Below are 12,285 nucleotides of genomic sequence, written 5' to 3' on the forward strand. Positions count from 1 at the left end.
GGAAAGATTCTTAATCGCATCAAAGAGCAGCAAAAACCAGCATTGGTCTGAGGCTTAGTCTCTTTTTGGAACAAAATTAGACCAATCATACTAACTGATTTCTTCACGGACCAGAGAGTACTTAGCAATCCCTGGGTTCTGTTGGGGGATTGAAGAGATAGTGGATAAGGGATAGTGTTGCCCAGATAGGAAATGTTTTGGGGAGATGGCTGAGAGCTAAGGGTCTACAATGTTTATCACATGAAGGAAGTAGTTCCCTACGAGCGACCGGGTTTCCGGGTGAGCTCTTGTTTAAGAAGAACAATGCCAGCAACCATAAACAATGATATAACAAAGATGTCTTGGACCAAAAAGCAAGCTTTTCTGTTGCAATACAAAAAACAAAAACAAAAGTCTAGAGATCTCCGATAAAGACCATAACAATGCAATTCCGTAATCTTTATTCATGTAAACAATTATTACCAGATTACAGATTAAGAGCATATCTAGGCTAACAGCTATTTTACAGCAGGGTTATATAATGAAAATTTACCAAAAGTACTTTGGTCAGTCTAAAAATAATGTTTTTTTATTTTTTAAAGATGGAGATGGAACTGCCACAAGAAGATTTAGATATAGCGTTCACAGAATGGACAGAAAAATTAGATGCTGGAAGTAACCATTGGTTACCAGCTTATGGTTACCAACAGCCATCACAGCTTCATGAAGCTCTATTTCAGCAGGATTTTCTGAATTCAGGTAGGTTGTTTTTTTTAATATTATTAAATTATCTATTTATCTATTCAGCCTATAAAAAGTTTCAAAGTATATCCTCACATCTCTATGGACAGGGTAAAATATCTTCTCTTTGTAGTGGGGGCTAAATAGTTATAGTCCAGCTGTTTTGGGTTAGTTAACAGTAAGAGCTTTTATGAATAAACTACCATTATACAGCCATGATTGTGACGTCAGACCGGTCCTTGCTTTTACGAGTCTAATCCTAAAGTACTCATACAAATAAATACGAACACGCCAATAAATACAGTCGCACAAATAACTAAGAACCAATCGCGAAATGTATTCAAATCAGACTGGCATAATAATATTCATACTTTGGGGTGGAACACTTGATATTCCTCGCAACTTAATTAAGGTTTTAATAATTTTCTTTACTCCCTCTTCCCAATTATGTTTAGTTTTACCGGAAAAAAACCTTTTTGAGGTTCCCGGTATTATCAGGGGAATAAAACGTCTGAGCTTGAATGGATGTGGTGAGCGAAGAAATTGCCTCAAAAGCGATAGAATCACTAGAAGCTGAACATGAACTTCGATTTAGTCCCACCAGGAGGAGTTCCAGTTATAACCAACATTAGTAATTTATAGTTTTTACAAATTATGTCATGTGAGTAGTAACTGTCTATTTTCTCAGGCTAACTTTACGTCCAACTACCAAATTAGGTGTCGTGGACGGAGGCGACTAGTAAACATACTTTACTATAAATTTCTCATATTAACCATTAAAGGTATAGACTGGGAATATAGCCTAGTACCGCAATACATCTTAGCATTGCGGGCCTAGCCTCTAACCGCTCGGCTATCGTGGCGACTAGCAAACATACTTTACTATAAATTTGTCATATTAACCATTAAAGGTATAGACTGGGGAATATAGCCTAGCACCGCAATACATCTTAGCATTGCGGGACTAGCCTCTAACCGCTCGGCTATCATGGCTGTCATGTGAATATGAATTGAGTATGTTTAAAGTCTAAAGTATTTTGAATGTTCAAGCTTTAATTGTATAAAACCTTTGGTCTTCTAGTTCCCCGTTCCTCACTGAATAATAACCAACAGAACAGACACTAACAATATTAAAACTCCATCAGAAAGACAAAGGCAACATCCACCATTACAGCCACACCTGGTTAAACCACAAGAGAGAGAGAGAGAGAGTAGAAGCACCCAGGCGCCATCCTTCTCTCACGATGTGTCACACCACGAGCACATCTCCTCATCTAATCCACGTTGATGGAATTTGCATAGACTAAAAACTTTTAAGGCACTTAATTTTGGGCAATATTAAGTGACGTTAAGCTTTTTGGATCTATCTGGAAAATTTAAGGGATGCTTTTGTAAATATACATGGTGCTCTGCAAGGTGCTCGCTCTCCCTCACTAACATTAGAAATGATCAGCTCTTACAATCATATTTACTACAACGGAAACAGGACCATTTAAGCCATTTCCTAGAATATTGCCTGAAAAGATAAATCCAACATCTCTAGGCTTTCTGTATTTTCGAGCTTTTTAATTCACGAATTTTCTTCAAACAACGACAGGTTGGACACTTTTGAGTTCCGTTCATCTTTTTTTTTCGGGCGCCTGTTTCATTAATTCAGTAGAGTAAGAGGAAGTAAAAGAAAAAATTGTTTTTGAAATTTCCGGTAGACATGTCCTGAATCTATAGTTTAAGTAACTGTAGGATCGCTAAATCTCCCCCACCACCACCACCACCACCAAAATGAGGGTAAGATGAATGCTAACAAAAGTCTTAGATAATGATGGCAGAGAATATATGTATAAACTGCTTGTATTTTTTTTTGGTAGCAAAATGTCCTTAATCTAATTTTTGTTTACATTATGTTTGTCTTTGTTTTCTTTAAAGATATCTTTATGGCCATTATTAGTTTAGATTTTGTCATGTGTTTTATAAGTTTTATCACGTTTTTTTTTTTTTTATAAAATGGATAAAAAAATATTTGGAAGAAAAAAATAATCCGACATTATGTTTTCTAGCCGTCAAACTAAACTTTATTACAACTAAACCTGTCTTTCTTCTATCCCCTCTTTCAGAGTGGCTGGAATATCTGATGAAGGCCACTCAGTGACCATAGAAAGGTTCGTTTACGAGTAAATCACAATTGGTAGATTGTCTTGAAAAAAACTTTGTAAATGTCTTTATGGGGAATACTAAGATTTTTTTGTTTACAACACTTCCAGCGAAATGAAAATCCATTTGTCACATTTTAAACTTGCAATTTTTTTTTTTTTCTAATCAAACAGCTGTACTTTAAGAAATTTAAGTATAGAACTAAGAGGTGGGTGAAGGTAATACAAGCTTGGCTGTGAAAGTGAGATTCTGGGTCCAAATACAGCTGCTAGCTCTTAGATTTCCTCTTCTCACGAGCTACTTAAAACTCACTGTCCAGTAATAGTCTTGTCTGCAAGGAGAGAATACTGTTCGGTGATTGGGAGTTCCAGAAAGTCGTGTGAGTGTGCGCAACTCACAGTTTTCACATGATTTCCAAAACTCACTGTCCAGTAATAGTCTTGTCTGCAAGGAGAGAATACTGTTCGGTGATTGGGAGTTCCAGAAAGTCGTGTGAGTGTGCGCAACTCACAGTTTTCACATGATTTCCAAAACTCACTGTCCAGTAATAGTCTTGTCTGCAAGGAGAGAATACTGTTCGGTGATTGGGAGTTCCAGAAAGTCGTGTGAGTGTGCGCAACTCACAGTTTTCACATGATTTCCAAAACTCACTGTCCAGTAATAGTCTTGTCTGCAAGGAGAGAATACTGTTCGGTGATTGGGAGTTCCAGAAAGTCGTGTGAGTGTGCGCAACTCACAGTTTTCACATGATTTCCAAAACTCACTGTCCAGTAATAGTCTTGTCTGCAAGGAGAGAATACTGTTCGGTGATTGGGAGTTCCAGAAAGTCGTGTGAGTGTGCGCAACTCACAGTTTTCACATGATTTCCAAAACTCACTGTCCAGTAATAGTCTTGTCTGCAAGGAGAGAATACTGTTCGGTGATTGGGAGTTCCAGAAAGTCGTGTGAGTGTGCGCAACTCACAGTTTTCACATGATTTCCAAAACTCACTGTCCAGTAATAGTCTTGTCTGCAAGGAGAGAATACTGTTCGGTGATTGGGAGTTCCAGAAAGTCGTGTGAGTGTGCGCAACTCACAGTTTTCACATGATTTCCAAAACTCACTGTCCAGTAATAGTCTTGTCTGCAAGGAGAGAATACTGTTCGGTGATTGGGAGTTCCAGAAAGTCGTGTGAGTGTGCGCAACTCACAGTTTTCACATGATTTCCAAAACTCACTGTCCAGTAATAGTCTTGTCTGCAAGGAGAGAATACTGTTCGGTGATTGGGAGTTCCAGAAAGTCGTGTGAGTGTGCGCAACTCACAGTTTTCACATGATTTCCAAAACTCACTGTCCAGTAATAGTCTTGTCTGCAAGGAGAGAATACTGTTCGGTGATTGGGAGTTCCAGAAAGTCGTGTGAGTGTGCGCAACTCACAGTTTTCACATGATTTCCAAAACTCACTGTCCAGTAATAGTCTTGTCTGCAAGGAGAGAATACTGTTCGGTGATTGGGAGTTCCAGAAAGTCGTGTGAGTGTGCGCAACTCACAGTTTTCACATGATTTCCAAAACTCACTGTCCAGTAATAGTCTTGTCTGCAAGGAGAGAATACTGTTCGGTGATTGGGAGTTCCAGAAAGTCGTGTGAGTGTGCGCAACTCACAGTTTTCACATGATTTCCAAATAATTCCAGTAATTTTTACCAAAATTAACAAAAAAAAATAATAAAGATTTCTGCAGATATATTGAAATCTGAACCGCCCAAAATTTACATACCTTTCACTAAATTAGATAAAGCCAGCAAAACAATTGGTAAATATATTCCATAACGCAGTCAAGGTAATTGTAGTGAAATTTTCAATAAGATCAGCAATTTGAAAACTTGTAAACAAAACAAGAATTATTTTAGGTATAATTATTATTAAAATGAGCAACATGATCGCAAAATTTTAATTTAAATCTAATGCTATAGGACAAGTAGTTTCTAGACACAAGTGCTGTGCTACGTGGTAGTTACTCGAATTACTCTACCAATACAATTATCTTTCTCTATTCAAATTTTTTGTCTGGAGGTCTGGGACCAATATCTAATTTATGTGGTATTACAAAGTAAAAGTTTTGAATTATAAAGAGGTATATGTTCCCTCGGGACAATCCTTACTGTTCGAAAAAAATAAAAGAAATAGTTTCATGTCCATTTTTAAATAAATTCTTTATGAAATACTGCTAGGCGCCACGATAGCCGGAGCAGTTAGAGGCTATACCCGCAAAGCTAAGATGTATTGCGGTACTAGGCTATATTCCCAGTCTATACCTTTAATGGTTAATAGGAGAAATTTAGCAGTAAAGTATGTTTGCTAGTCGCCACGATAGCCGAGCGGTTAGAGGCTACACCCGCAAAGCTAAGATGTATTGCGGTACTAGGCTATATTCCCAGTCTATACCTTTAATGGTTAATATGAGAAATTTATAGTGAAGTATGTTTACTAGCCGGCTTCGTCCTCGATACTTAATTTGGTAGTTGAAAGTAAAGCCCTATGCATTACTATGCTTTTGACTTTTGTATACTTTCGTATTGTTAAATGTTTTTGCTGAAATTAGATTTACTATTGATGGTGACTCGTTCTCTGATGTTGACACTTATTAAGAAGAGGTTTAGATGCTGTAAGAATCAGATGTAGTCTACTTCATCAGTACAAACACTTCTATGTGTTAATTAATTAGTAAAAATGTCATGTTCGCGGAAATGTAGTCGTATGTAATTATAATTGAATGCTTGATCAATGTAATGAGGTACAGGGTAATTTACCACTTAAACTAGTTCACTTCCCGTACGATTGTCCTCATTACAGGATCAGACCTGAACAAATCACTTAAAACGTAACTTTATACCAGGAGTACTATGTCAGACATTGTCCAGGATAGATCACCATTGAAAACCCCCGGTTAGGTGCCATGATGAGTACGTTATTACATCTTTAGATTTTGGGGCGCCACGGTAGCCGAGCGGTTAGAGGCTAGACCCGCAAAGCTAAGATGTATTGCGGTACTAGGCTATACTCCCAGTCTATACCTTTATTGGTTAATATGAGAAATTTATAGTAAAGTATGTTTGCTAGTTGCCTCCGTCCACGACACATAATTTTGTTGTTGGAGGTTAAGCCCCGCCTGAAAAAAAATAGGCTGTTACTTTACTTTACATCTTTAGATTGGCCCATTTCTCATGAATACAAAATTATTAAAGGAAATCAACTATTAGAATCAATTAAAAGTGTCCGGTAGGACAGCTGTATGAGAGTTGACGTCAAAAAGTGCTCGAAAAAGGGTAACCTTGAAAAACACCCAAATATGACACTTTTTTCTATGAAAGATAAAATTCCTCAAATGTTTTTAAAATATTTTGCAAATCCACGTTTATAAGAGGCTTCTTTTTTTTTTGCAATTACGCAGATTTATTAGTTATTGAAAAAAACGATGCTAAAAATAGCCTAAAAACGACATTTTCAAAATTTTTTGTTCTACTTGTTATTTTTCCTGGTGGTGTAGCTGGGAAATTGGATACATTTTCCAGCCTATTTCTTTGTTCCTGATTCCCAGATCGCATCTATTACTGCATTCGTCCCAGGGTTTTCCAGCAATTCCTGGATTACAGCACAGCCCCATCTCCAGCTAGCATTCACTTAAATTCTCCCTCCATTCTGTTCTAGGCAATGTCTGATGTTAACAACTAAAAAGAATGTTGTGATAAAATTACCTGTTTAAATTTAATGATACTAAAGAACATTAAAAAAAATAAATGAATTATTAAAGTGTTAATTTAATTACAGTATTTTATGATAGCGTTTTTTTTCAAGATAGCTAGATAAAATTAAGAAGTGATAACATAGAATTATGTTTATGCGACCATAACACGAATAATGGAAAATGTTTACAGTTCGTGCTTTTTTTTTTAAATATTTATTTCGTCAATTAATCGTTATTTAATTTAACAATTTTGTAATTCACTAACTTACGCTTTATTTGTTTATTGTAAGTTTTTCCCCCACTTCTTTAGTTCAACAGGTTACAGTTGGATAACGTATGTAAATAAATCTGTACAATGTAAACTGATTCGTTGTAGATTGTGAATTTGCAAATTTTACTTTCGACTATTCCTTTCTTTCGACTTCCTTTTTTTTTTTTGTCGACTTCAACCGGAAATGTTGAGAGCATTTACGTTTTTTTTTGACACAAATTTTGATGTGAAAAACATTTAAAATTTATAGATAGAAGTAAGGCGCCACGGTAGCCGAGCGGTTAGAGGCTAGACCCGCAAAGCTAAGATGTATTGCGGTACTAGGCTACATTCCCAGTCTATACCTTTAATGGTTAATATGAGAAATTTATAGTAAAGTATGTTTGCTAGTCGCCACTATAGTCGAGCGGTTAGAGGCTAGACCCGCAATGCTAAGATGTATTGCGGTACTAGGCTACATTCCCAGTCTATACCTTTAATGGTTAATATGAGAAATTTACAGTTTGCTAGCCGCCTCCGTCCACGACACCTAATTGGTAGTTGGACGTTAAGCCCCGCCTGAAAAAATAGGCGATTACTTTACTTTATAGGTAGAACTAAAACTTATAATGCTAAATACTGTTTTTCCGTTTAAACAGATTTTTGATACGGCAATGGTTGAAGATCCCTGTAAAAAAAAAATGTTTTTCGTGTAAAAGGAAAACTTGAAACATTGAAATATTTCCCAAAGAAAATAATATCGCGTAGGAAGGTAAAGCTGTAAAATTCTGTGAAATAACAAATCATATATTTCCAGTGGAAAAGTGAAAATAGAAAAACCCCCACACTCACAATTCTCAGTTTTAAGAGAAAATAAAAAAAAAATACTGAGTTTCAGTAAATATTTAATATTTGTGAGCATCTTAAAAGTTCAGCTTTCTCTTCATTTTGTGGTTCTGTATTATTTACTCACAGGTAAAAGCTCTGAGAGTAAAGTTAGCTTATTTTCCAACTCTGCTGGTTGTGGTCACTTCCTTCGCAAGTTGGCTCTTTTTCTTTGCTCCTGCTTTCGATCTTGAAAGTTCTTAATTCTTTCAAAAGCATATTTGATACTTGTTTGGTAACTTTGTTTCTTGCTGATTGGTGAACTTTAACTTTTCCAAGTCTTAATGAAGTAAAATAGCGATATTTTTTTTTTTTAAGGGGTGGTATGAAGCGGCTAATCCATGGATTAGAGTAGCCCATTAAGGTTAGATAAACAAACCATCTAAGTTAGCCGAGCAGTTAGAGGTGCGGATCTGCTAAGCCAAGCTCGTTCTGAGATGTGCGATTCAAATCTGGGTTTCAGCTTAAGATTTTTTGTTTTAAATCATAGCAAAGAGTCGCTCCAATCGGTAGTGGGACGTCAAGGTTGCCTAATAATAGGCATTATTTTACGTTTCTTTTACTTAAACTCAGTCTTTCAGGCAGAGCTAGTTGCTATCTGCTTTTATTCTGCTTAGGTCATTCTAAAGTAGATATTAATAGAATGGTAAAAATTAGGGCACCCAATCAGATGGAAACGGAATCCAAACGAAGAATAAACTTGGTGCACAAATTCAAGCTTCCCGTAAAAGCCAACAATAATTGAACGTTGCAGACGCCTCGATAGCTGAGCGGTTAGGGGCTAAACCCGCAAAGCTAAAATGTATTGCGGAACTAGGCTATACTCCCGGTCTATCCCTTTAATGGTTAATATAACAAATTTATAGTAAAGTATGTTTGCTAGTCGCCACAATAGCCAAGCGGTTAGAGGCTAGACCCGCAATGCTAAGATGTATTGCGGTACTAGGCTATATTCCCAGTCTATAGTTACCTTTAATGGTTAATATGAGAAATTTATAATAAAGTATGTTTGCTAGTCGTCTCCGTCCACGACACCCAATTTGGTAGTTGGACGTAAAGCACGCCTGAAAAAATAGGCATTTACTTTACCTAATTGAACAATACCCTCCGTGACATGTACAATAGCTTCAAAATCCGAAGCTGCCTTACTCAAACATTCCGTTGATGCGTGATTAATAACTAATTCAACCTTGAATTAGTTCTCATTATATTTTTAGATTATTCTACAAAAAGATATAGTGTATATATTTTTTTTTTAGTATTCTAATACAGAATAGGTTAATTAAAGAAAAATAGTTTAAAAAAGCCCCGTTACGTGGTGAGAACTTTTACAGTTTTCAAGGTCATTTAATTGTTTTCATAGTTCTCTTATAAGTTGAAAACATTAATCATGCCGTGATTAGATAAATAGTTGGTTTGTTTGTTCGTCTTGTTTTCAGGAATGTGATTTGGTTTTTGTGATGATATACTTTTTTTTATTACTTTTTCTTAGTAGTTATGATCAAGTTATCTTTTTAGGTGGAAGTGCATATCCGGTATTCACGCCGCTAAGTTCCTTTAAAATTCTTTCTTGCTTAATTTAACGGTCTAGAGGAGTTCACCTCCTGTAGAAATCTCTTCAACGTGATCGTGATTGAGTTTGCAAGATCAGATATTCTTTTGATTCTGGCAGCCCAATAGCTTACTGGAGGGCATCACGGATTCAGCGCTTACAAAGGGTTGAAACCCATTTTAGCCAATTCATTAGCTTTTATCAGCCTTCATGCTCAAGTGCCCAGAATAAGCTTGCTGTTCTTTTCTATCCCACTTATTCAAGGGAGGCATCTTAGATGTGTTCCTCCACTTCAACGTGTATTGATGGTAAAACAAGAATTTCAAGCGATAAATTGTTACAGCTTCGGGAATCATCGTAAACGAAAGTCGTCTTCCAATCAGATTTTTTGTTACATTTATTCCACCTATTAGATTAATGAACTTCTTACAAAAAGAAACAGGTAACAAATCAATGCGTGAAATAAGAAATGAAAACTTGATTAACGAAAAAAAAATATTACGATTACTTCCTGAATATTAGGGAAGCGTAGAAAATAAGCAATTATGAATCTTCTTTTAATGTTTTTTAATTACACTGTAAACAGTGAAAGCCAGGTTCATGCTCAGACAGGATACGATTAATTAATGGCGCCATTATATGTTAACAACTCAGAAAGATGAATATTGAGATTGTGTCGAATTTTTAGATTTTTAGACCGGATGCATATGATTCAATGTTAGTAAAATCTTCTTCTTCTTTTTTAATATAGCGAAAAATAGTACCCAAAAAGAAGGCGCCACGGTAGCCGAGTGGTTAGAGGCTAGACCCGCAAAGCTAAGATGTATTGCGGTACTAGGCTATATTCCCAGTCTATACCTTTAATGGTTAATATGAGAAATTTATAGTAAAGTATGTTTGCTAGGCGCCACGGTAGCCGAGCGGTTAGAGGTTAGACCCGCAATGCTAAGATGTATTGCGGTACTAGGCTATATTCCCATTCTATACCTTTAATGGTTAATATGAGAAATTTGCAGTGAAGTATGCTTGCTAGTCGCCTCCGTCCACGACACCTGATTTGGTAGTTGGAGGTAAAGCCTGCCTAAATAAATAGGTTTTACTTTTTTTAATAGTTTATTAATAAGGTGGTTACTTTTCACGTACGAAAATAATACCTTTTTGTAGTTTTAGTCTATTCTAAGAAGGGATGTGGATAGGTTTAAAGGGAAGCGGAAAATCGTTTTAGGGTTCTTACAATTTTTTTCTTCTTTTAATTAATGATTGCAATCTCGTGTAGTCTTAATGATTAATACAGCATCACTGATCCATACCTGGCTTATCATTCATTCATAACCATAAACCAGTAATCTATCATCATCATCATATTGTTTCTTTAAACACTCTTCATTAACTAACTCAAGATGGAAGAGATAAAAAATGTTTAACTTGATGTAATCTTCAAGATATTCTTGTTCTTGTTGTTCCTGGATTGAGGGGAGAACATAATTTACATGTCTAGCTTATAAAGTGCATCATAAGAATGTCCTAGACTGCCTATTTGTATATTGTCTGTTATTAGATCGACGTAAGAAATATCGATAAAATGCATACACACTCAAACAGATAGTAATGCAGAGGCGTATATTTATTTTATCATGATGGCACTGAAATACTCTCTCTTTCTCTCTCGGCCCACATGTTCACCTAATAAACTAAAATAGATATCTGATGTGTCCACCTGCTGATTTTTGTTTTTTATTTGTTTAACCCACTTATCGTGATTTAACTAATCGATTTGCTTAGCGATAAATAGCTCATGATTGGAACTAGTTTTCTAAAACTTCAGGCTTTAATCATGTAGAGAGAATGTAAGGTTTTACGTTTTTCAGCAGTGATCTGAGAAAGATTCAGAAGTCTGAATCATACCATTGCCAGAAGAATATCTGATTTTTTTAAAAAAATTTAAGGCGCACCAAAATCTGAGGTCTTCTTTGCAGCCCGGAGTCTTTTTAACGAACTGCCGGCTTCCGGACAGTGTTCTTTTACAGAGCAGCGAAATGTAAGAAGCTCGATGGAAGGGAAAATCTCAGGATTGGAGCCCGTACGCTAACCACAAAGCCAATCCCTTCCTTTTTTGATTACTGTTATAATAGAGTAAAATGTCTATTTTTTCAGGGCTTTACTTCCAACTTCCAAATTAGGTGTCTTGGATGGAGGCGACTAGCAAACATACTTTACTATAAATTCTCAAATTAACCATTAAAGGTATAGACTGGAGAATATAGCCTAGTACTGCAATACATCTTAGCTTTGCGGGTCTAACTTCTAACCGCTCGGCTACCGTGGCGCCTGATTACTGTTATATACATATATTGTTTAACAACGCAGAAATCGGTCAGCAATGAAGCAGCTACAGTTTAAAGTGCATTTTTTTCCTCATGTCGACGATGAGGGCATTTGAATGCGTGTGAATATTAACTTGTTTGTGCTGTTAGGCTGGGATACCCGCAGGGCACTAGGTAATTCCACATTATGGTGAATAGAAAGTTAAATTAATAATAAACTTGATAAAATTTTTATTTTATAATTAGTGAAAGCTTCTTATTACTGAATTACATAAATTATATCAAATACTGGTACAGACTATGGAGCTGGAGAAATGTGGATGTCACCAGTTTCCAGGTGAAACGATGGGAAAAGAAGAAACCCGTTCAGAGGGAGCTTATGCAATTATAAATTAAGTCCGTTCCAGTAGCCAGGCTATTGCGATGTACTATGAAAGTATGACCTTCAATAAACTGGATCTCTCTCTCTGGAGAAAGAGATTTGTATAACTAAATATTTTGGAACGTTTCTCACTTCTTTCAACAACTTTTTTATTAGCGGAAATTGAAAATAGTAAACCTGCGCTCACAGCTTTTCTATAGAGTGATAGAAATGCATAATTTTCCTTCAGTTTTTACTCCCTCTTAAATATGTTGGTAAAATGACATCTTTAAAGAAAAATCAAAACAAATTGGTAACCGGAA

The 12,285-nt window shown here is 36.1% G+C and overlaps 1 protein-coding gene across 2 annotated transcripts in view; it reads left to right on the top strand.

The window, feature by feature from the left end:
• Positions 1-12,285, top strand: part of LOC141452747 (uncharacterized) — a 244,474-nt gene that overhangs the window by 38,632 nt on the left and 193,557 nt on the right. For both annotated transcript variants that reach the window (XM_074125147.1, XM_074125150.1), the window contains one exon: positions 582-738. In XM_074125147.1, the coding sequence (XP_073981248.1) occupies positions 582-738 (157 nt within the window). Of the gene's footprint in view, positions 1-581; positions 739-12,285 lie in introns of those variants that run through there.

This window comes from Rhodnius prolixus, unplaced genomic scaffold (genome assembly GCF_049639745.1).
Source record: "Rhodnius prolixus isolate KJV_2025 unplaced genomic scaffold, Rpr scaffold_1, whole genome shotgun sequence".
NCBI lineage: Eukaryota > Metazoa > Arthropoda > Insecta > Hemiptera > Reduviidae > Rhodnius > Rhodnius prolixus.